A 26,958-nucleotide genomic window follows, 5' to 3' on the forward strand; every position below is an offset into this window, starting at 1 on the left:
ATAAACGGGGATCATATTCAGCACGGTAAGTGTACCCAAATTGATTTCAATCCCTATGTAAACGTAGTAATTGCGATTTACTTACTTGTTTACGACGGGATTGACAAAATATTGCTTTTCTATCAGCGGTGACATTGGCGTCTTCCCCAAACCACTCCCGTATCAAATTCGGTTTCGAAGTTTTATATTTTGGGCATGTCGAATGTGTTACTATAACCTCCAAAAGCTTTAGCTGAATACATGAACTGAATAGGGCACACAATTTCACAAAGGAACGTATGCACTCAATAGTGACAGGCGACGAGAAGTAAAAGTAAAATCCTAAAGTGATTTTTTTTAGAGAATACTGCGTTTCATCAGTCTGCACCAGCAGCCCACAACCTACTGTATCTCTGAGATCAAAATGTAAATGTTATACCGGTTTTTTCGTTATTTCAAAGCTAATCTGAAATGGGCTACTTTTTCTCATCTTTCTCACATTAACCATGAAGCCATAAGCAAGCTATCAAAATCCGCTTCATCTCCATTGGTAGTTCTAATTTTATTTTGAAAACAGTATCTCTGTATTATTAGACTTAGGCTCGAGATTAATAGTTTATCAGCAGTGCACGAAAACAACGTCATTAAGTCCGTTCGGGGGGAGGGGGATGTGTCAAAGTCAAGTGCAAATCATTGCCGAGACCAAGTGCAAAAGAGGGATAACACAATAAATCATGCGTGGAACACAATAAGCAAGTAAAACTATATCAATAACAAGGGCCGCACAGGTCTTCTGATAGCCAAAACTGAACCACTGTCGTAATGTTATAGCGAGATCCCCACATATCTATCTATCTATCTATCTATCTATATATATATTTATCTACCTACCTACCTACCTACCTACCTACCTACCTACCTACCTACCTATTTAGCTATGCTCGAGGAAGTGGAAAGGATGGTAAACAAATTTCATTACCATAAAGCAGCAGAAACAGATGACATTATATCTGAAATGGTGAAATACAGAGCAAAACAGAGGTAAAATAGCTTCCTAAAGTAATATGATTAGCATAGAATGTGCGTAAGGTACCTCTTGACTAGACGAAATCACCTATCTATAACTGTGTGACCATGGAGTTACATGCCTTGATACTACTCCATGACAGACCACTGACATATTCGATCAAATATATACAGTTTTATCTCAACTTAATTATCAGTAGTACTGTTATTTTATCAGAAGCCTCCGTGGCTCAGGCGGCAGCGCGTCGGCCTCTCACCGCTGGATTCCGTGGTTCAAATCCCGGTCACTCCATGCGAGATTTGTGCTGGACAAAGCGGAGGCGGGACAAGTTTTTCTCCGGGTACTCTGGTTTTCCCTGTCATCTTTCATCCCAGCAACACTCTCCCTTAACATTTATCTGTCAGTCATTTATCATTGCCCCACAGGAGTGCGACAGGCTTCCGCAGGCGGCACATTTCCTATCCTCGCCGCTAGATGGGGGCTTCATTCATTCCATTCCTGACCCGGTCGAATAACTGGAAACAGGCTGTGGATTTTCACTGTTATTTTATCGACATCAACTTATTTTATTATTAAGGATTTTATTTTATTGTGGTGGGAACCACGGCAGGAGAGTTCTCGAAATGAGGAGATAAAGGCTAAGTTAGGAATAAAATCGATGAATGAAGGTTGTATAAACCGGTTTCTGTGGTGGAGTCAGATGAGGCGAATGGAGGAGGATAGGTTACCAAGGGGAATAGACCTAATGGACTCAGCCATGGACGGTAAGAGGTGTAGAGTGAGACCAAGGCAACGATGTTCAGATTGAGTTTTAAATTATTTAATAATAAGAAGTTTGGAACTAAACAAGATGGTGGTGTTTATTGTTTTAAGAGGAAATACACTAATGAGAGGGAAAAATCGAATATATCCGACCCTTCGAAAAATAAAACTATAGAGTAGGCAAAAGAAAAGGAAGGACCACGAAAGGCGTCAAAATGACTCCCTAGGCCTCGCAAACCTAAAATCGTCAGTCTCGGAAAATAAACAAGGTAGGTCGGGTAGGAAAATGAGGAGGCTGGTACAAGTAAGTGAAAGCAATACCAGAGTCAGCTAGGGGTCTACGCTCCGAAGTTGAAACCATTTGGGGATCCCCCTCTTAGGACAGACAGCGGATATCGTGGATGACCGCCATGACGAATATAAGACGAAAGTGTGAGTACAGCCATTTTAGCATGGTAGTTTGTGGTCCCGCCACTGCAAGCGATTATACCTGTATCCAACTACAGTGACTCTATATGTACAGTGTGGCCAAGGCCAGTCCAGCCGCCATGTTTTAGCCAAGTACTCAATCAGCTGATAGATGAAGGAGAGTGATATTATTATTTCAATAAAGAATAGACTAGGTCAATATTTTAAGATGTTATTTATTTTGCTTATGCTGTATGTATATAGGCCTATCAGTATTCGTTATATTCAGAGCCTGACTACCTGTCGTAAGACTTCAAAATTTAGAGTTATACGTGGTATAGGCCTACAAGTCACTATTATTGAAGAGGTTAGAAATTCTGCGTTGGTAGCTAGGCCTATCATAACATTTATATTATAATACATGTGGCGTAAAATAGTATAGTCATTGTCTTGAATAAGTATGTGATGACTGTTAAGTTAGCCTACATTTAATTTTGTTCTATTTGCTTTACGTCGCACCGACACAGACAGGTCTTATGGCGACGATGGGACAGCAAAAGCCTAGGAATGGTAAGGAAGCGGTCGTGGTCTTAATTAAGGTACAGCCCCAGCATTTGCCTGGTGTGAAAATGGGAAACCACGGAAAACCATCTTCAGGGCTGCCGACAGTGGGGTTCGAACCCACTATCTCCCGGATGCAAGCTCACATCTGCGCGACCCTAACCGCACGGCCAACTCGCCCGGTCATTTAAATGTAAGAAAATTATAACATTACCATATATCAGGTTGCATATACACTGACTGGCAGAGCAAATGCAACACCAAGAAGGAGTGGTTCGAAAGGGATGAAAGTTGGGGAAAAAACAGAGACGGCACGGACGAATAATTGATGTTTATTTCAAACCGATATGCAGGTTACACAATGCGCACAGCATCGACTCAGTAGGATGTAGGACCACCGCGAGCGGCGATGCATGCAGAAACACGTCGAGGTACAGAGTCAATAAGAGTGCGAATGGTGTCCTGAGGGATGGTTCTCCATTCTCTGTCAACCATTTGCCACAGTTGGTCGTCCGTACGAGGCTGGGGCAGAGTTTGCAAACGGCGTCCAATGAGAACCCACACGTGTTCGATTGGTGAGAGATCCGGAGAGTACGCTGGCCACGGAAGTATCTGTAAACCTCGTAGAGCCTGTTGGGAGATGCGAGCAGTGTGTGGGCGGGCATTATCCTGCTGAAACAGAGCATTGGGCAGCCCCTGAAGGTACGGGAGTGCCACCGGCCGCAGCACATGCTGCACGTAGCGGTGGGCATTCAACGTGCCTTGAATACGCACTAGAGGTGACGTGGAATCATACGCAATAGCGCCCCAAACCATGATGCCGCGTTGTCTAGCGGTAGGGCGCTCCACAGTTACTGCCGGATTTGACCTTTCTCCACGCCGACGCCACACTCGTCTGCGGTGACTATCACTGACAGAACAGAAGCGTGACTCATCGGAGAACACGACGTTCCGCCATTCCCTCATCCAAGTCGCTCTAGCCCGGCACCATGCCAGGCGTGCACGTCTATGCTGTGGAGTCAATGGTAGTCTTCTGAGCAGACGCCGGGAGTGCAGGCCTCCTTCAACCAATCGACGGGAAATTGTTCTGGTCGATATTGGAACAGCCAGGGTGTCTTGCACATGCTGAAGAATGGCGGTTGACGTGGCGTGCGGGGCTGCCACCGCTTGGCGGCGGATGCGCCGACCCTCGCGTGCTGATGTCACTGGGGCTGCGCCTGGACCCCTCGCACGTGCCACATGTCCCTGCGCCAACCATCTTCGCCACAGGCGCTGCACCGTGGACACATCCCTATGGGTATCGGCTGCGATTTGACGAAGCGACCAACCTGCCCTTCTCAGCCCGATCACCATACCCCTCGTAAAGTCGTCTGTCTGCTGGAAATGCCTCCGTTGACGGCGGCCTGGCATTCTTAGCTATACACGTGTCCTGTGGCACACGACAACACGTTCTACAATGACTGTCGGCTGAGAAATCACGGTACGAAGTGGGCCATTCGCCAACGCCGTGTCCCATTTATCGTTCGCTACGTGCGCAGCACAGCGGCGCATTTCACATCATGAGCATACCTCAGTGACGTCAGTCTACCCTGCAATTGGCATAAAGTTCTGACCACTCCTTCTTGGTGTTGCATTTGCTCTGTCAGTCAGTGTACAACGTAGTATCATAAAACTATAGCCTACATAGAAATGAACTTTTTATATATGACTTATCGGTATGTATATAATCTGAACACACGCAGAAGATAGATATGACTAGTTAATCGATGGGTAGACAAAATTGTATTACCTAGCTCCATATTTATGTTAACGTAATATAAGTTAACATAATATACTGTACCATTTTACTCGTGGTACTAATACAAATAATAGCTTAAACCTCCTACTCTTTAGTGGCGAAAACAAGCAACTGCCATGGTCCCCGGGTTGTGTATAGTTGTCCTTTAATGATGGCTACGGTTCGATCTCCGCAACGAGGAATTAAAGATTAGTATCACTATACAACAAGCCTATCGTTTGAGAAAATACTACTTGTTGCTCGGTGAAAACAAGCAGTTGTTATGGTCTCGGAGTACTTGTATTCAGGACTCAATTATCGACCACCCGCTGTTCGATTTCCGTGATGTGCGACTACTTCTGTGCCCCGGTTCGGTTAGTACTGGTAGATATCCGCTGTATTTTAAACATTTGCTACTATCGGTTTTGCTAATGCATTGTTATCACTGTTATCAATAGCTTCTTCTTTTTCTACCGCTCTTCCCACAACTGTAGGGTTGTGGATGGGAACTGCGTCACACATGTGGATTTGGTCCTGTTTAACGGCCGGATGCTATTCCTGAAGCAAATCGTACATTGAGGGATGTAATCACTATTGCGTGTTTCTGTGGTGATTTGTAGTGTGGTATGTTACCTGAGTATGAAGAGTAGAGTGTTGGGACAAACGCAAACACCCAGTTCCCAAGTCCGAGCTATTAAAATACCCCATCCGGCCGGGAATCGAACCCGGGACACTCTGAACCGAAGGGCAGTACGCTGACCATTCAACCACGGAGTCGGAATATTATTATCATTATAATGTATGGGAAAACTCAGCTGGATGCTAGGCGGCAGTTAGTCCTTTAATAGATGAATAGCCATAAAAGTTTGAATTCGAGAATATATCAATCATAATACCTCATACGGTGAAAATGAATGATACTTACAGTGAATGATCGCAAGTGACCTTTCCTGTAAGTTTTGTTAAGTACAGGTTTCAGATAAAACAGATATTTTCGGGGATACTTGAAAATTTAAGAAAAATAATATAATCGTGAAAATCTCTGTTATTTTCCTTACACGGTAAAATCGCACAAAACGTAAAATGTCGGAAATTATATTCTAAACAACTTTCCTTATGTGCTGGTTTACGATGCGGCGAATATTAACGGAGAAATCTGACATTTACTGTCTTGGTCTCTATAAAATTACTAACAGATTTTGTTATTATTGTTACCATTATAATGCATGAAACAACTCTACTCGGTGTTGGGAGCGTCTTATAACGTGCTGAAAACAAGCAATTGCCTAATTTCATATTAAAAGCCTTTCCTGATTTGTTTCTGCAACCATAAGCATAACAGCCTGGCGTAATTTTCTTCAAAACTGAGACCTCAGAAATACATAAATTCACACACATTTCTTAACTAATAATACTAAATGATCTTCCGTGTTTAATAAGAACATATTTTCGGTGTATTGAGGTTAAAACAGGTAGCCTGTACTTCGCTGAAATTACATAATGAGTGATCTTACCCTGTGCTGAATAGATACGTTTAAATCAGCTGACGGGACATTTGGCTAAAACATGGCGGAGCCAATCAGAATGAAGCACTCGTTGGCCACACTGTACATATAGAGTCAATATCCAACACGTGCTCCAGTAGTTCCGGCTAGCTGGGTATACAAAAGTGCGGGAGACGTCATTGTGCGAAATATTTCAGTGAATAAGTTGAATTTTCTTTACTTTCATTTCCTAAACTCAGTTTATTCTGTGTTGTGTACCTTAAGCATGTATCTTACGCGGCTTGATTAATTTAACAGTTCAGCATGCCGTACTGTTTTGTGCTTGGCTGTAAGTCAGGCTATGGTAGAGTAGTCGATGACATGTAATTTTTTCACCTCCCAAGGATAGAAATCAATTTGAAAAATGGGCCAGAGCTATTCCATGGAAGGATACTGAGTTAACGCGTAATAGCAGAATTTGTCATGTTCATTTCTCTGATGATTTGATAGAACAAACAGGTAATTTTTTAGTGAATGGTGAAAAATGGATATCTCGCATGTGAAATGGGAATTACGTCCAGGAGCTGTGACTCACATTTTTCCTAATTTGCCGAAATACCTTTCAAGTGAGATTAAGTCACGTGAAACTCCCAACAGGAAAAAGAACCTAGACGCCATCAGGAAAATTTGTTTTTTGTTGCTATTGGCTTTACGTCGCACCGACACAGATACGTCTTACGACGACGATGGGACAGGAAAGGGCTAGGACTGGGAAGGAAGCGGCCATGACCTTAATTAAGGTACAGCTCCAGCATTTGCTTGGTGTGAAAATGGGAAACCACGGAAAACCATCTTCAGGACTGCCGACAGTGGGGTTCGAACCCACTATCTCCCAAATATGGATACTGGACGCACTTAAGCGACTGCAGCTATCGAGCTCGGTGCCATCAGGAAAAGAAGAAAGACGATTGAAGACGGGAGTGCAGTTGCGAATGGGGAATTAAAAGATCAGTCTAATGTTGATCAAAATTTGGGTCATTCTAATGTACTTTCTGATGCCGAAAAGACAATATATTCGCTCAAAAGGCGCCTAAAATATGCTAATCAAAATAAATTTTACAATCTCGAACAACCGCCAAATCTTCACGCAAGGTCTCGAAAGTCCAGTAATCGACACTACTACTACTAAAATGTTTCCATTCCTCCCCTGAAGGGGGAGGTGGGCCTCTCAGACGGTGACGCCGTCTCTCAGGTCGGGAGATTTCTTACGGTGAGAAGGTGAGGGGGTTAGCGGCCGTGGCATATGCTAGGAACTGTCCCGGCATTCGCCTTAGTGCAGGAGAATGGAAAACCACGGAAAACCATTCTCAGGACAGCCGACGGTTGGGGCCAGCCGTGAGGTCCAGCCCTGTCCCGCCTTCCGAATGCAGAAACGTAGAGCCACGGTAGAGCCCTGGCCACCCCTCCTCTGCTTGGCTAGTCAGAGTGCAGAGCTGTTGGACCACGGACCAGCCGTGGCCACTTTATGGCCCGAGACCCACTCTGCATCTATAACCGACACTACTACTATTCTCGTTTTCATTTCCCACCCTGAAGGGGTGGGGCGGGCCACCTAGAGGGTTACGCCCTCGCTCTGGCCAAGAGATGCGGGCGGGTCAAGGAGATGTGTGGAAAAGGGAAGGTGGGTAAACGAAGTGAAAAATGATAGGGTATGTGTTCGAAGAGGAAAAGTTAGATAGATGGGAAGTAGAATTGTGAAATAGGGAGGTGCATGTGGACGGTGTTAATATAGGACTTAAGAGAGACATGACGGAACTGAAGGAAGAGAAGTTTTAAGCAAGGGGGTGATGAGGGAGTTGAAGAGCAAGGAGATGAAACACCGATGAGAAGGTTACAAGAGAAGTGAGTAAGAGTCGGAAAAGGTCAGCGGGGGACGGTGGTGGCGAAAAGAAGAAATTAGTTGGAGGAAGGGGTGGATTAACGGGTTGAGGAGGTGGAACGGGAGGAGGGGTCAGCCGGGGGCGACGACGGATGGTGTAGGTTTGAGAGCGTGCTGGTGGTGAACGAGAAGGCTCCACTCTATATCGATGACCATAGATGGGGGCTCCGGTGGCAATGAGGCACTGGACGTCGGCGATAGTCGGGAGGAGGAGACGTACCATATATGTTGGTCCGGAACTGGTCTGAATGCGAAACGCACGACAGGCGGGGATTCCGGCTGCGTGAAGTTCTTGTAGGATGTCCTGGCCGGAGATGGAAGGGTCGAGTCTACGGATCACACAGCTGGGGAGACCATGATGAGATGTGGATTGCTGCGTGGGAGTTGATGACGGTGGTGCTGCTGCGACGTTGTCTTGAAGCGATGATTGAGGCGATGGGGGCGTTGAGTCGGAGGATGCCAAGGTGTTGTTATGAGGAGAGAGGGGGTTTTCCGTTGTAGAATATGTAGGAAGTGGAAGGCAGGAGGTCATAATGGGCGATGGGTGGCTAGTCGTGACAAATGTAGCGGGGATGTGAGAGGAGGACAAATGCGTCGTGGCAGAAGCCGTGGTGGTGATAGTTGTTGTAGGGGAAAGGGAAGAGGAAGTCGATGTGGGTTGTTGCGAGGTTAAGGTTGACGGCGTGTGGACGACGGGAAGGGCGGTAGGGTCGGCGAAGAGTTGGGCAAGTATAGATGGAGGAGTAGTTCCACGGGGTAGAAGCGGTGATGCATGGATACGCCGGCGTCGATGAGGCGCTGCTGGTCGTCCAACGTTGGTATGTAGAGAAGAATCAGTGGAGATGGCAATGGACTGGTGCCGTCCAATAGCCGGTAGGCGTCATGTATGCGGAAGCCAGCGGAGTAGATATCATCTTCGGAGATGGCTGGAGTAATGTCTAGGATGGCGCAGGTGTACATGGTGACAGCCAACGAGGCGTCAACCTTCGTTTTTGGGGGTCGGCTGGGTAGCAACTATAGATGATGGCCACCCGGCCGCAAAAAAAGACGAAGGGATGCGTAGATATAAGTATAGTCCAATTTGGAGAAGAAAAGCCTGTGCGTGTGTCCCCCGCACTAGGCTTGAGGATCTCTCGAGAGATGTGTGTATAACCGACAAATTGAGTTGGCAAGTAGTTCCTGGACGTTTGTTTTAATATGCTGGGAGTTAGGTATATGTAATTTACCTGTGTATGTACACTCCAGTTATGTATGATTTTTTTCCATTCTACCCTGCCGTAGCATTTTATTGCAATCTCTCATTTTTTAATACAGTATATATACTTATCAGCTACAGAGTAATTAATATGTTTCCTCTGGCATCACTCCTAAAACCAGCTGATCGGTACTGTGGAGCTTACCCGCTCTAGCGTTGCCTGGCGGGGCGCGCTTGAACTCGAGGAGTCCTCACACTTGTTCTTGTATTCGTCATGCTACCGCTAAACGATACCTCAGAGCCAATTGCAATAGAGGGGTATGGAGGTTCCTAGTTAAATTACACAGGCTCGCAAAGTGAACGCTGAAAGGCATAGCAGTCTATAATGAATCTGTATGAACGCATATTAATTACGCATCCATATAAGTTGTAGGAAAATCATGGTACAGATTCCGTAAATATAATTTCCGTCATTTTTACAGGTGGTCTTAAAACATCTAACCACTACTGTATCAGAGCTACTGACCACAGATCGCTAGAACTTTCCCAACCTGGCTTATAATATGTTAACTATGCCTATTCAACTTCACACTCATAACAAACATGTTCAAATTGGGACCAAACACATTAAAGTCGGATCAAATCCATTCAGATTCAGACCAAACACGTTCAAAATAAGAACAATACGTTAACGTGGGAAATAGATATAAATTTTTAAAAACAGCAATATACTGGGTTAGGCCGCGCGCGCGGAAACACACAAAGCTTAATAACCCAGTCTATTGCTTTGTTTACATTTATTTTTTTATCTGCGGCCGTGAAAGCACTTCGCTTTATTGAAAATTTATTGAAAAGAAAGTTAGGCCTACCTACTTCTTTACAAAAGGCATTTATTGAAACAAATTTCTCGTTCATTAAACAGGGATTATAGCACAGCAATACTGACATTCAAAACAATTGCCGAAAATACACTGTTCACTTCCTTTCTCCACCTGGATTTGTCTAATATCCATTTCGCCTCGATTTGAAAATGTTTATTCTCGTTTAGCAGTTGTTATGAATCCGAAGATGAAAAGGTGCAGAACGTGGTTGACAAATTAGTCCGGGACTATTGATTAAAAAGCCAAGATTAAATAATTTAGGGAAAAGGTGCGCACGGCTCGCTCCTCCCGCAATCTAAAAGCCAAAGGTTGCAAATAGTCAGGTAATGCCTGCATCATATAAGTTGAATCACATGCACCGTGCTACTAAGATTTGGTAATGTTCGAAACGGCAAGGCTAACACAAAAGGGCGCATGGTTCGCTACCAACTGAAGAAAACATTCTCTTCAGCTAATAATAGAAAATAGCTTCGAATGAGGTCTATTGTAGTGATTCATCTTACATGATAATCACTATTGATACAAAACTAGCAAAACTGAGGTATGGTGGTGGTGATGCTGGTAATTTCTATTTTAAGAGGAAATGCAACTAGGTAACAATGCTCGCTGAACACCACATCCGTTGGTTTTTACAATCTAGTTCCTAATCATACAATAACCCAGGACAATTTCACCCCAGAAGCAAGAATACTATATTTACTCAAGTAAAATATGCACCTTAATCTTTTAAATCCTAAAATGCAGGAGAAAAAAATACTGGCGAATATAACACGTAACTGTGTTAAAAATACATTCAGGGCCAGTGTAACACTGCACTCTTCTACATGTAAAAGTTTTTTAGTCATAAGTCAACAGTATATCCCCTTTCAGACGACCAGAAAACTGTGAAAAAATACTCACAGTGCGACATTGTACATCCCTATTGCGAATCCTAGGAATTCTTTCATTTTCACGCCCTTCGTAGCCCTTGTTTTTCTTTTGCCGATACCTTCATTTTTCGAAGTGTCAGGCCCCTTCCATTTTTTCTCTGATTAGTGTTATATAGAGGATGGTTGCCTAGTTGTACTTCCTATTAAAACAATAATCACCACCACCAAATCCCTGGAATGTCTGATTCTCAAGCGGTTGAATGCACTGCCATGGCAAGTGCGTTAAGAGAAAGCTGAATGTTCTTTCATTAGAAGAAAGAGTTTTAGTAATGAAGAAAGATCTCAGTGCAATATAGCAAATCCGTTTTAAAGTGCGAAAAAAAAGTTGCCCAAAACTGCATTGCAAATCGTAACCGCACAGCAATAAGAAGAAAATGCGAATAAATCGTTCAAAGAAGACGGTGGCAGCCATACGAAGAAGTGAACAATGCGGTTTTCCAACGGCTCAGTCGAATCCGTGCTAAGGCATTACTTGTAAGTGAAACAATGTTGCTGAAAAAAGCCCTTTATGTACTGACTGTCTGTCACGAAATGTGTTCACCCAGCTTGGAAATTGTCAACCATCCTGGATTCATAACAGCGGACGTTTTTAAAGTGTTTACGCAAAAAGGAACATACAGTATTACCACCACCACACACCAATATCACAACCCGTCGCCGCTAAGCGACGTGTTCCTGCTTACGCGTGAATTGTCCATCCTTGGTTGTAACCTGTAACAATGTCCCGTTTGTTTCCATGGATAGTGCAACTAGGAAGCTATGAAAGTGTAGGGTGTGCACCGGGGTGCTGGCCGCAGGGCATGAGCTGCGAGTCACCGAGGAAGCGAGTTTCGCGCGACAGATACGCCGACACCATGAAGGCTGCGGGCGAACCGCAAAACACGTCCCTAGTGTCGCTGCCGCCAGAGCTGCTCGTCATGGTGCTCGAGCGGGTAGGCTCCTACAAGGAGGTGGCCCGCTTAAGAGCTGTGTGCCGCACTTTTGACATGTGCTGCTCCGCCATCCTTCGCGGCGCTCTCATCGAGTTGCAGGTGAGCCATTTCACCTAAGAAAAGGTCTTACTACTTGCGATACAAAGAAGTCCTAATTTTAGAGGTGAACATGGGCAGCCAGCGGGCTTTGAGAGAACTCGAACATGGCTTGAGCAAATACGATTCGTTACATCATCATAACGTGTGGGATCGGGTTCGTTCGACATTTACCTCTCCAGACAGGAAGTAATGTTCACTGAATATTAGAAAGGGGGTAAAATCACAAAAGATCTGATCATATTCCCGGATAGTTGCTCGTGAAAGAAAGAAATGGATCAATAGTATTGTGATAGTGTTGGTAACAGAGATAATAATACAAAAAGAAATAATCACTAACTGCAAACACAGAATACGAGCCTAATTTTATTTATATGCGTTAATTGTTTCCATTAATAATAAGAAAGCGTCTTGCTGGTGGCAGAAAAACGCATATATAATGTATTTTCTAGATTTACAGAAATAGTTTCTGTTTCACGATTCAGTTTTCTTTAGCTTTAACATTTAAAACATTTACTGGTACTTTGAAATATGGATTAATATTTAGAACACTCACAATTACTTGAAATTATTTTATAGCAACATAGATAATTCATGTAAAGAAATGTGTTAAATATTTATATTATTAGAAGTACAGGAGAGTTAAAATAATTGAGCTCATAATGAAAATTAAGAAAATGAAGGAGCAAGTCATATTCAGACAAGGATTATGGGCGCAAAGGAGAATGAAAACGGGCTCTAATTAATGGGTATACAGTATGTATGTGAGACCGACTGAAGACGCAGACAGGCAGGCAGGCTGTACGGGCTGAGTCGCAGGCAGTGGCCAGCACCTCTACCTTATTTAAGGAGAACAACTGCGCAAACCAAAGGCAGCAACTTTACCGTATTTAACGAGAACAACTGCCCAAACCATAGACAGCAACTTTACCTTTTTGAACGAGGACAGCTGCCAAAACCATAGACAGTACCCTTCTTTACCTTATTTAACGAGATAACTTTTGACATTCAGCAGAATATGAAACCTCCCGCTGCTCCACATACCTTGTACACCGTGGATAGTTCAATCAAAATCGTATTTTCAGTGGAATATAATTGGTAATGGAAAACGACAGCGCCTATCTCGGGAAGCTCAAAAACTTCCCGATGTCTTGCTAAAGAGAAACGTCTCCGACACTCTCAAGAAGAGTAACCACGCTTCTGATGTAACGTGGTACACCGACAGTGATAAATAGGACGCGGACTTTTAGGTTTTAACCAATTTTTTCCTCGCTATTTAATTAAAAAATTTGAAGATATTAGTTTCACTCTTCCTGAAGTAGAATATGTGAAGTTCACTGTACTTAAACATTCGTAAATGAGGGGCTGACACCTAAAACCTAAACAATTGTTTTACCTTCTTCAAATGAATGCTATTTTTCCATTGAAACTTGCCGTAAAATTATTTCCACCACTACACCAGTCGTCCACAGAGAGAGCAGCAGGCAAAAAGCGTGATGAATTGTTGCTGCAATATATATATATTGCTAGTTGCTTTACGTCGCACCGACACAGATAGGTCTTATGGCGACGATGGGACAGGAAAGGTCTAGGAGTGGGAAGGAAGCGAGCGTGGCCTTAATTAAGGTACAGCCCCAGCATTTGCCTGGTGTGAAAATGGGAAACCACGGAAAACCATCTTCAGGGCTGCCGACAGTGGGGTTCGAACCTACTATCTCCCGAATACTGGATACTGGCCGCACTTAAGCGACTGCAGCTATCGAGCTCGGTAATAATTTTCTAAACTTTTAACTGTTGTATAGTGAAACAATGCCTAAACTGAAAAACAGATTGCTACAGATCGAAACTATCCTACGGCTGGTAGTCTTCTGTCAGGCATGCTCCAAGCGCAAATAAGTTTCCCGTGACTCACCTAAAAATTGCACTGCAATACCCTAGCACGCTTACTGAAGTATACTTAAGATTTCTATTTTTTTTAACATTTCAGGTTAAATATGAGCAGAAATCCCATCTTGAGACGCATAAATCTGCAGCTGCGCTCATTGCTAGTGTAGCTAGGAGATATAAGTCGAGCAAACACTTCTTTCTTCCACAGTTGGCAATACTGAATATAACTCGTAACTTTCACCTATGCCAAATGTGGGGACGCAAAAGTCCCATGGAACGTGCTAACCAACCTGGCCATGAAAACGTTCTTAGAAGACATAAATGGCCGAATCACGAAGCAAACGCCTAAAAAGACCTTTTAAGCACACAAGAAACCTAAAATGAAGGTTTGTATGTATGTTCGGTCCTCAGCCCTAAGGCTGGTTGGATCCTCAAGAGCTCCGCCATCAGTTGTCATAGATGGCCTAGGCATCACTGAAGAGGGGTACTAGGAAAATGAGAAATATCCGGGCCCTAAGTATATTAGAATGAAGGAATCTAGGTTTTGCAACAAGGAAAACAGATATGTTTAAATACTGGACTTCCGGCAATCGATGGCACATAACAATTGCACAATCACTCATTCTGTCTTCACCATGTGAAATTACCGCAGCCAAACTGAGTGAAGAAGTACACACAGCTCTTAACACTTCGCCTACTGTAAGCGGAATTTTGCAACCTATCTGCACCATGTCCATATACAGAACATAGCGTTAATTGGCCGGTCCGCCAAGTGACGTCATAGACTTATTCCTTGAAAAGAGCAGAGTTGAGCGCGTGAAGCCGGACGGTATACCCCTCGCTTTCACTTGAAGTACTGGTACCAGTCGCCTCGGTCACATCTCGCATTTGATCAACGGAGATCTACGGAGCCTTGTAACACCACTGAGCAGTGAGTTTTCTTGGATCTAATAAAATTTATTGAAAAGGCGTATGTTTTTTTATTGCCGGGAGTGCCCTTAGAACAAGTTCGGCTCGCCAGATGCAGGTATTTTGATTTGACGCCCGTAGTCGTGATGAGGATGAAACGATGATGAAGACGAGACATACAGTCAGCCCCCGTTCCAGCGAAATTAACCAATTAAAGTTAAGATTCCCGACCCTGCCGGGAATCGAACCCGGGACCCCTGTGACCAAAAGCCAGCACACTAACCATTTAGCCATGGAGCCGGACATAAAATGTATTATATTCAACAGACGACTTCGGTGTATTCGCTAAAATAGAAATTATTGACGCCGTTACTTAAGAAGACCTAAGAAGATACTTCAATAGCACTTGTTTCCTGTCTGAAACTTTGTTTGATCCTTTGTAAAAAAAAGTCAGCATTTGTTTGTTTATTAACCATAAGTTATTGTTAATACCTTAACATGTATTCCTTTCGAATTATATTTATGATCTTTCTCCTCTTCCTGTGTTACTTGGGTGTAATCCATTATGTTAGCCGTACGCACGCAGGGCGACTCACGCCGACAGTTTCCGTACGACGTGGGAGAAGGGTAGAGAGAACAGTATACGGCTGCGACTGCATAATAGTTTTGTGACGCTGCACAGGTTGAACTGAATTAAATTGCTTTAACCTTGCAATATGGATAAGGACGTAGCCACCAGGTTCAAAAGGAGAGGCTCAGAAAGTAGTTTTCTCAACAAACGGGTGAAATACCGATGTGTTTGATATGTGGTATTGTTATCGTCATCGCAACAGCTACTTGATCCACTCTACTACTCTCGGCATTGATTTCGGCTACCTTAAAGTGTTTCCTGCGGCATTCAAGAGTCGGTTATTCCCCATTTTTGCAGTGTGGCCTTATTTCGGGCTTGACCAATCCTCAAACAGTTCAATCGGCACCAAGTTGCTCTGGGTAACTCAAGTCCTTGTAGATGTGTGGGATCGTCAAGCCGATGGAGGCTGAAGCTTGGAATGTTCTTCCATGTTGCCGGCCACACATCATCGACTTTAAATCCCTCGTGCTGGCTAATGGCCCCGAATTATTTCCTTGACTTGAGGCGAAAGGCTGGTGCATTGAACACAGTTTCTTGGATGGGTGGCTGTTGCGAGAACTTCGAGCTTACTGCATCCCCCCCCCCCCTGAATTGCTCCTTTAATACGTCTCAGCTGTAGAGGAAATAAATTTGTTATGACGTGAAGCCGATGTATTGAGCAGTTCTTAGGACACCCGATATTACTCTCACTGTTTCGCTGAAGTGAAATCAACTCTTGCAATGTGAGTACTTCGTCATACTGGTGTGCAGTATTTCGCAGCAGAATATACAGGTTCTCACCAAGTTGTCACCGCTAGTTTTTAAGTGCGTGATATACGTGAATAAGTATCGTAATCACCATTGTACGGCTGTTTCAGAGGGCGGTTCAGCGGCACGCCAGGACGGTGGAGGCGCAGACAGGAGTGATGATGCGTCGCATGCATGAGGCTTGGCAGACACCTTGGCCAGTACGGTACCGCGGTCAAAGGGCTCTCCTGCGTAGCTCTCTCTGTATGTACCAGGCGCACACTTTGGTATGGCAGCTCAGTATCTTACTCGCCTGCACCTGGACTTACATCACCGCCGGAGTGTGTCCGCTCTTCTATGGTGAACTTCTCGATGTCTACTACCGCGTGCTCTCCAAACTGCAGACTGTAGACCGGCTGGGCAACTGGCGGCCGGCGTATCCTTCCATCATGGGTCACTGTCGCGCCATGACGTGGCGCTTCCTCAAGCAATACCACTACAAAGTGGAGAAGAAGCTGCTACGCTCAAAGGGGGACTCCCACAAGGGCTATTGGGTCATCCTGCCAGGAATGGTGTTGATCCAACTCCTAGAGACCTGCCTCAATAAAGGACGAACTAAACCTAAGATCCTCTTTCAAGAGAATGAAGGCACAGTCCGTCTTCGTGTCAGTTATTTTCTAGAAGGCAGCTGGTTAGGAATATCGTGGACGTCGAACGGAAATCGTCAACTAGAAGGGATGGACAGTTTGCAGCTGTGTGCCATATTACGAGATATAATATGGGTAAGCAACAATGAATATCTAGCGCTTGCTCGTCAGAAAAGGGACTTGACCATTAATGGCGAGAGAATGAACAGGTCCTATTGTATGTCATCCCCTTCGTTCAATGCCGTGGAGGACAAGGGTAACCGCGTCTACTGCTATGGGCACAAGGCGCGATCCACGTTCGGCAGCGGGAGCTTGCCGCGGTTGGCCATCCACATCGACGTGACCTGTCACACAGAGACGCTGCCCGAGACCTTGAAGGGGGCCCTCCCGCCCGCAGCGTCGGCCCCACCCCGCGCTCCCTCACCCGAAGCCCTCTCCTTCAACCTCAACATCGTCATGGAGTCCATCGAGCTTATGCACAAATGGGTCCATCCCTCGAGGTACGTCTACAACAGCGGATGAAGAGAGGGGTTGTGTCAAAATTTACCGTGAAAACTGCACACCTCACACACACACACTGAACCATCCATACCTACAGGATCTGTAGGGTTCCTCCGCGCTAGCAAAATTACGAACAAATACAGGCCTGAAACATGTTTATTGTGCAGTATTCTTTTCGAGCCCAGTCCTGTTGCACAATAAGATCACTAACTCATGTACAGGTATCAGGCTCATTGGTTAGTTTGCTTGTTGTTTTCCGTGTTTCTCACTGTAACCGTTGCCGCGTTTATTTTGTGTGTGTTGAAGTGAATAAATCCTATTTGGCCCCTATTCGGCCGACAGTATTCACCGTATGTGTTTCTTGGTTTATGTTGTGTACCGTTAAGTTTTATTCTTTGGTGTTTATATAATAACTGTATAATTAGTGGGCAAAATGATCCGATCACCACAAAAATAAAAAGAAATATGAAACGCTTCTACTACCACATGAGGGATGTCGAACAGTATTTCCAGATCTACTCTCCTTATTTTACGAGAGTAGACCTATATGCAACAGGCCGTGCTATCCAAATGCAGCAATAAACGGCACGTGTTACGTGATAGCTAACGTCACCAGCAAGGGAACGTGTTAAAATGCGCCGTGTAGCTGACCTGGCGTGGCGCTGATCGTAGTTTGGCGAACCAGGCACGCTGCCGGCTAGCAGGCTAGAAGAGGCTCGCTGACCTGTGCCACTTCCAAGTGTTTGCATGTGAATTTGTTGTCTGCTGCTGGTGCAAGTGGAGTAGTCAAAGGGGGATATTTTAAAATTCCTCGAGTTTTAAGAACAGGAAGCAAAGGTCTGGGACCCAAAGCACTCGTCGCACCACGTTCGTAATAAAATCTAGGAAGGCGCGGTTGAAAGAAGATAGTAAACCGTTCTCTGTTAATGCTTAAGCCAAGAGAGATGCTCGGATACCAACACTGAGGAAACTATCACAGGGAGTCAATTGTCTCCTTTCTGTGTATGCCGCGAAAATATGCCCATACAGGACGTTCGTTTGCAACACGATCGGCGACTTGATACAACAACAACAACAAAACGAGAGAACTTATGTCTGTGAATTAAAATACTGGATTCATCATCAGTCACCCTGCATCGGTGCACGTATAGCTGTTTCAATTTGCACAATTTTATGCGCCTTCAGGGCGAAGGCTAACGATTTTCAAGTCGTTATTCAACGTGTCTTTCCAGCGTTGTTTTGGTCTGCCATGAGAAGGCGACAATCGGTGAGCGACGCTGACAACAGTGTTCTGTGAAGTGCAGACCACACGTCCGGAAGAATGGAATCTCTCTTCCATGTAATAGACAAAATGTCCATCTGCCGTCGACTATGTCGTTGAGTACATAGTTGAGCAGGGTGACCCCAATGACCAGCGAGCCACGTACATCATCACGTTTGTAGATGCGGCGCTCGATGTAACTATGGTTGGCCGGCACTCGGTTCTATATGACGCAATTGGGCGAATGATTGACCGATAGATTTTGGACTTCACATGAATCAGCATTATAATAATAGTTTCCAAGACCATAAATGGCCATGTATTCAGATCGAACTTATTGAAAAGCTCAGGTGAATAACAAGCGTAATAAACCGAGTGTTGGCTGTACTGTCGGGTCACGTAGCTGTAAGCTCGTAATCGGGAGATTACGGATTCGAACCCCACTATCGGCAGCCCCGAAGATGGTTTTCCATTTTTCCATACAGGGTAAATGCTGGGGCTGTACTTTAAGGTCAAGACAACTTCCTTCTCAGTCCTATCCCACCGTCGTTGAAAGGCCCAACGAGTCGCTGCGCCGTTAAAACATTTGCAAATTAATTAACAAAGGTATAATGTAACGAACAATATGAAAAAAAAGAACATTATAGGCTAGTTTGATGGATCTGTTATATCTCAAAAGAGTAAGCGAAACGCAAAACGACACCCATTTCAAATACTGACGTATCTGTCATGTTTTCGAGACGTTCTTCAGTGTTTGGAGTCGGGTTCTGGTAGGAATCTGGCCGTTTTTTACCTGAAAGAACACAATTTCATCCTAGAAATCAGATGTCCACACAGGTACGTTGTACCGAACATGCTGAAAATTTTGCCAGCCACTCCATGTAAGCGCGCAAACCTTTCTCTAGAAAAGTTTTGCTAGGAATAGTGAAGATTCAGGGTAGAGGGAGATGTTGCAACTACTGCGAGGAAGTCGTGCAGAGAGAAGGAAATGGCTAGGTGCGAGACATGTTGTGCAATAAAATAAGAATGATAATTTACAAGTTTACGAAACAGAAATGGTTCTTGACCTTCGCGCAAATTACAAGAGATAACACTGCGCCCGTCACTCTTTCTTATCGTGAAATAACTGCAAATGAAATATTTAATTGCAAGTACAATATGTAATTTATGACTTGTTTATTGAAGTCTAGGGTACATATAAATCGTAATCAGTACCTGTGTAACAATCAGAAACAATTTGTACCTCCATCTACCGGTTCGCTCCGAACTACATGGTGTTTGCTGGATCTGTGGGTTGCTTATCACGCGATTCAGGGTATTTCCGTACAAGCAATGACATCTCGAATGTCGTGGAGAACGTAAGTAAATAATAATACTTCATCTAGAAGTAGCAGTACTCACAGATTAAATATCCTTATCCGAAGTCCTATTTAGTATCTAACAAGGGAAATGTCACACCCTTCATGCCGAAATCTACCTTGAAGCTTTGGTGACATAACTGATTTGCTACAAGACCACATGTAAAAAACGTAGCTGTCTATTTCCACTGAAAGGCCCCGAAATAAACCCCTGAATTGCGCCTATATGTAACAGGACAGTAATACTAGAGTCCGCGCGGAACTGGAGTGGAATTAACAGCTGCTTCAACAATTTGCGTGAGAGTACCTGTAGCACGGCTGTCTAGTGGTCGGCGTTCCAGACTTCCACGCCACGGGTTTGCGAAGTGCCAGTTCATGATTATAACGTCCGGCTCCATGACTAAATGGTTAGCGTGCTGGAGACTACGCATTATGTTTCTTTTTTGTAGTACATCACAAGTAATAATATTCCCTAATAATCTCAGCTTTATGGCAAGTCTCTCAGTCTCTCAGCAGGATAATACTTTTCTTCATAACTGCACCTTCCTTTCTTTTGTTTTCAGGAATCAAACTCAAAAGCTGATCGAATGATATTAATGACATTCTATAAGATTTTAAAAAAAAAGAATCTGGATAATTTTTGTGTTCTTGAAACATAAAATGAAACTGCCCTGTTGAAAGACGGTTTACGGATACTGGATGACTCCTCCCAACGTCCTTTTCGTCCTATCAGAATGTTCCCCAAATTCTTGCGAGAGATAAATAGCTGCAACACATTCTACCTGCACGACGCGACGCCCGTTGTCAATATCGCTGAGGAAACGTCATTTATATCTCGATTAGCGTTTTTATGGCGTTTTAACTGTTTCTAAAACGCTGCACTTTCGTCACTTACTATAGATGCAGATATGGTCAGGTAGTCCTTAACGTAACAGACGCGACATTTTGAACGTTCGTATAGAATGGCCCTCACAATGGGGCCGGACACTGTAAGATCTTTCTCAGTCTCTTATCAGTGCTGGTGCGTATGCGCGAGCTACAGCTCGCTCACTTCAAGAGAGATCATGCCATACTACCGACGTAGAAGTGGCGGTAGGGGAAGGGTGCTACGCTCAGTTATACAGAGCTCCTAGAGCTCAAATACGCAGAGGCTATAACTTTTAATGGAAACGGTTGAAATTGACTTCGTTAACGGAAGCTGAAAAATAATGAACGATTATATAAGGCTGGGATTTATAATATGTCTGTATATGAATTTGGCGATCATGGATTAATAGAACTCCCTCAAAATAATTCATAGTTTTTTTTAACTTTTATTGACTTTTTGTCGAAAAACGTAGATAGTTTCTCTCTTTCATTCATCAAGTCGTGCGTGACAAGATGGAATTATAGTAAACGAGTTTACGACACAACATGTATTAACCCGCAAATTGGGGCCGATGACCTTCGATGTTAGGCCCCTTAAAACAACAAGCATCATCATCATCATCAATCCGCAAATTCCTAATCCACGTAGACAAAGAAAAGAACAGAAAAAAGAAAAGAAAATACAAAAGTATAAATAAAAAACGGGCGCTGGCGCGTCTCGAACTCCTGATGCCCGCGTGGAAGTCAGTAGTGCTAAAAATAATCATGAGCATATTGCCAACTGGTATGAAGGCTGTTAAATTTAAAGGGCCATTTTCTCGTGCAATAAAAGCCAATGACACAAACCCTCGGACACATAATATGCTTATTTTGACATAGATCACCGTCCCAAAGTTTGAACGAAATCGGTGACCACATAGCTATGGCCTCCCCTTGACACCTCCATGCGTTGTGGCCGTCGGCACATTGGGCTTTACTCCTGTACACAACATACTGCAGCCGTTAATGACAAGGTCGACAGGGACTAGGTTCTCTCCTTACCTAGCAAGTCATAAGCCATTAATCTCTAAAGCGGAAACTTCCGTAGTGTGATTGTTTACGACATTCAATATGCATATCACAAAAGAAAATAACTTTTCTACGTGTCCAAAATTGAGTAACTTCAAGCACATCTTTCTGACGATGATACGCATTATTACACATCTTGAGAAATTTTCAACTTTCGCGGTAGCTGTAAAGGAGCAAATAACTGACTTGCCAGGTTTTAAAGGGTATTAGATTACACGGCCTCCTTTTTTTTTTTTTTTTTTTTTTTTTTCACACAGCGTCAAAAATTACGGAATTTAACCACAGCAAATATAAACGCACCCTCTGTGGATTAATTCTAGTGTGTGGGCCTCACCATCCCAGGATCACGGGTTCAAACCCGGCAAAAGTAGACGGATTTTTGAAGGACGATGAAAAGTCCAATCGACACTCCATGCAATGTGAAAGAGCAGTAGCCAATGCAAAACACACTGCTATTGCAGAGTGGTATTTAAGTAAAGGTACAAAAGAGGGTGAGGAAGCAGTCTATAGGATTGCTAGAGAAAGAAACAGGATAAGATATTGACATCATAACAGTGATAAAGAACAAGCAAGGATATATAGACCTTCTACAAGAAAGGGAAAATGTAAAGAACCAGTGGAAGAACTTTTGTTAAAAACGGTTAACGAAAGAGAAGAACTTGAGATCGTCGAAAGAGTGGAAGGACCCGAGGTGTTTATTCAGAAGGAAAATGTAGATAAGAGCACAGAGAAAGATTAAGGGTGGTAAAGCTGTACGAAGTTTGTCAGAAACTGGATTAGGTTAGTACTGTTGTATGCTGTGGAGGCACTCGGACTTACCGTACTTCACAGACAAAGGATTAAAGGAATTTTAAAACAACTTCAGTAACTAAAATATAATATTTCATAAGAGACGAAATTCGCATTGGTTTTTTTTTTTTTTTTTTCCAAGTTGCTTTACATCGCACCGACACAGACAGATCTTATGGCGACGATGGGACAGCATGGGGCTAGGAGTGAGAAGGAAGCGGCCGTGGCCTTTATTAAGGTACAGCCCCAGGAATTTTGGAAAACCACGGAAAAACATTTACAGGGCTGCCGACAGAGGGGTTCAAACCTACTATCTCCCGAATACTGGAATTATTTTACTGATCTGAAAATTAAACGATCTGACACAATTTTTAAATGTTTCTTAATAATTACCTAAATATGTACAAAACCGGGCGAGTTGGCGTACGGTTAGAGGCGCGCGAATGTGAGCTTGGATCCGGGAGATAGTGGGTTCGAGTCCCACTGTCGGCAGCCCTGAAGATGGTTTTCCGTGGTTTTCCATTTTCACACCAGGCAAATGCTGGGGCTGTACCTCAATTAAGGCCATGGCCGCTTCCTTCCAACTCCTAAGCCTTCGTCGCCATAAGACCTATCTGTGTCGATGCGACCTAAAGCCACTAGCATAAAAAATGTACAAAAAGGTACATACTTCAAATAATATGTAACAACATGTAATATTATTAACAATATGTAAAAATATATAAAAAGAAACACAGGTATAACCATATCAGAACCACAATTCGCCGGCATTTTTTCTAAATTGTAGTACTACTGAACTGAACCGCCGTATAAAGTTTTCTAATATTTCTTACAAAGACCAGAAGTATTACGTGTTTAAACTACGACTGCACTCGGCCATACCAGGAACTACTATTAATTTACAATAAGGCGTCAAGTCTATATAATCTGACACCGTGGTTAGCCGGTTCGAGTCCCACTGGTCGAAACAATTTTCACTGTGAGAATGCTGACCGGCACGGTAGAAGAGGTGGTGGTATATAATTTCTAATCACTATACTGCGTGTCAATTAAAAATCTCTCGGCGATGTTCATACGGAGTGAGGGCATATGACGATGATGGCGATCCATCCGTCGGATGGATACGTTAAGCGTTCAGCTACTCGACAGGAGTTTGCTATGAGCCGGCACCAAGTTTCACACTCTCCGTTCCTACTATCATATATCACGTCATTATTAACTCTTCTGATGACGTTGACGTCAGGAAAGGCATCCGGTCCGTACGAAGATTCATCTCACTTCATATCCGACCCCCGGAGGGAAATGGGATAAGGGTTGGACACACAGACACTCTGTTCTCTGGCTCTCTGACCAGATACAGAAGCGCGCCAAATATATAACTGCATAATTACTCGGTCGGTCGGTCCTTGGTGATATAGTACCTCCTTCCGCTCTAAGGCTCCTTAGTCCCGTTTCATGGCACGGAATCGGGGATGAGGTGAGGTGAAATTAAATGGCATGGTTGTAAGGCCAGATGCCTTTCCCGACGCAGACCTCAGTTGAGGAGCTAATGAATATAAAATGAATGTGAATGCAATTGGGTGAGGAAGTGAAACTAATCGACTGTCACATTTCCTCCCTCCTTTCTTTCTTTCTTTCTTTCTTTCTTTCTTTCTTTCTTTCTTTCTTTCTTAATCCGTTTACCCAGGGTTGGTTTTTCCCTCGGACTCAGCGGGGGATCTCACCCCCTCAAGGGCAGTGTCCTGGAGCATGAGACTTTGGGTCGAAGGGATACAACTGGGGAGGAGGACGGGGCGGCCACATCTGCTGTGCTGAAAAGAGGCCTTGCGAGGGGATGGAAATAATGGAAGGGATGGACAAAGAAGAGGGAGGGAAGCGGTTGTGGTCTTAAGTTAGGTACCATCCAGGCATTTGTCTGGAGGATAAGTGGGAAACCACGGAAAACCACTTCGAGGATGGCTAATGTGGGAATCGAACTCTTCTCTACCCAACTGACCTCCCGAGGCTGAGTGGGCTCCGTTCCAGCGCTTGTAGCACTTTTCAAATTTCGTGGCAGAGCCGGGAGTCGAACCCGAGTCCCCGGGGATGGCAGCTAATCACACTAACCACTACACCACAGAGGCGGACATCGGCTGTCACCTATAAATAGGAATTGTCTCCGCATTTGCCTGGAAGTGAAAATGGAAAACCACAGGGAACCATTTCCAGGACAGACGATAGTGGGGCTCGAACCCACGCGTCTCCCGAATGCAGAGCTTGTCTCCACAGTCATAGCGCCTAACATGCTGCCATTTCGCTTGGTAACATTCCTTATTTCAGTCTTCATCAAAAAGTCAATAGACCCTGAACAATTAACACACACTCTTTTCAACCACAAATTCTTCTCTAAAATTCATCTTGCCCAGTCGGTAATGCGAGACTGTACTCAGTACACTAATACGCAATCACATTTTGAATCAGTAATACCTAGAGGCATGACTTTTTAGCATTAATTTACGTACGATTTCGCAAAACGGAATATGCTTGAATTTCGCTTTAAACATTTTTCAAAATTATTCACAAAAAAGTTTCATTTGTGTGATTTGTGAATTAATTATGTGGAAGGTAGATATATAAATAGAAAAAATATTGATAATCATTCATAATCCCTTATGTAAAATTGATTAGGACTATAATACAGCCCTAATCAAGATTACAAAATAAATTGCTATACCATTAAGGAATTACCTAGAAAATTACAACGGACAGGTATTTCTGTCTTCCGTTCCTCTTCACACACGTGATATTAGAATACAATTTCAAGCTCACTATATTTCATTAATTTCGCTGCAGTTTCGCACAAATCGCAACATAAGTAAATTTCGCTTTGAACTGGCCTTTGCGCTCTAATTCACAAAAACGAAGTCACTACTTGCTTAATCAGAATCATATGATTTGTCAAGATATCTCAAAATAGCTTCAACATATTTTTTGTCACGCTTATCGTTAATGCGAAAAAGGCATGCCTCTAGTACAATACCAATATCTGACGGTTTATTTTATACATAAAATGGGTGACAAATTCCCCCTTTGGTACTTCTATGGTTAAAAAAGAAAGTATTCCATGTACTCACATTCCTTGTTCTTATCCATTGAGTTCTGTAGCGGGGAGTCGTCCACTTCGGCCTTGGGTGGCGACAGGGGGAGCAGCCCCTGGCTGGAGTGCGACGGGGTGCTGGGCTCGGGGGCACCGCCACCCTCAGCCATAGTCGACGTCCTATTCACGTTGTAATCCTGTAACACAGCACAGCGAACATAGCCATTTAACTCAAACAAATTTCCCGTAAGGGAGGACGTTCATTTATCGCTAGCTTAAATATATATGTTATAGTGGATGAATATCATCACTAAAATGATCAGTGAAAGTTTACCATAAAATGAATAAAATACATCCACTAGTGGAGGTGAACCATCACTAGTCCCGGTTCGTGGAAGTGTACAGTAGCAGATTAATGAACATGACCTGCTATTAGCGTCCAACAATGGTACCAATCGGCATGAATGTAATTGTCGTCAGTTGGTTATTTTGTTATATAGCAATGCAGTTAGGTTGAATCAGTGAATAGCTTAGAGTGGAAGGGGGAAACGCCAATTATAATTGTGTCTTCATGGACAGGGAAAAGAACGAGTCACGTATCAGCAAGGTTAAATCACTAAAACCTGGACGAAACAGTGACGACAACGACTACAAGCTTTTGAAGAGATATAATATGCTCTAGGTACATGGAATAACAAAACTAATACAAACTGTTACTGAAGAAGGCAAGATTAAGTACCATGTTTGTGATGAAAAACAATGTTATTCTGCATGATGTTCAATTCTGCTCTTTTTTTTTTCTTCATAAACTCTCAGTGCAGCAAATTATTTCTCTTTATTTTCATACCTTATAAATTTCATGCTATTTTATGTAATATGACTATATTTTCAAACTGCAGCTCATAAAATGCATCTTTCGAAATATGACCATGTTTGTTATTGCAGCATCAGGGTTTACATTCGTTATCTCTTGATAGTGAAAGTGTAACCAGCACTAGCAATGGTATACTAACCCTAGTGAATGTGTATTGTTTGGCAAAACTGGTATTAATAATCCACTTTCATTAAAGGGGTCATTGAAACTTCCACTTCCACTATAACATATATATAGTTCGGGAATTTATGCCTTTACTGGCCAGATGTAGTGTTTACAGTGTACTATGTCTTCTGGTATGGGCTATATCAAATTTGTCACTTTCGTTGACCTGTCTCAGTCTCATCCTTGGCTTTGACAATATGAAAGTGACTGAGGTATGAGTGATGCTAGT

General features: G+C 43.5%; 1 protein-coding gene across 9 annotated transcripts in view; it reads right to left on the minus strand.

Moving 5' to 3' along the window:
- The window catches only part of Mrtf (Myocardin-related transcription factor), an 814,655-nt gene that overhangs the window by 68,278 nt on the left and 719,419 nt on the right, over positions 1-26,958 (minus strand). For all 9 annotated transcript variants that reach the window (XM_067147011.2, XM_068227571.1, XM_067147015.2 and 6 more), the window contains one exon: positions 25,728-25,887. In XM_067147011.2, coding sequence (XP_067003112.2) covers positions 25,728-25,887 — 160 coding nt within the window. The remainder of the gene's footprint in view (positions 1-25,727; positions 25,888-26,958) is intronic.

Source organism: Anabrus simplex, chromosome 5 (genome assembly GCF_040414725.1).
Source record: "Anabrus simplex isolate iqAnaSimp1 chromosome 5, ASM4041472v1, whole genome shotgun sequence".
Lineage (NCBI taxonomy): Eukaryota > Metazoa > Arthropoda > Insecta > Orthoptera > Tettigoniidae > Anabrus > Anabrus simplex.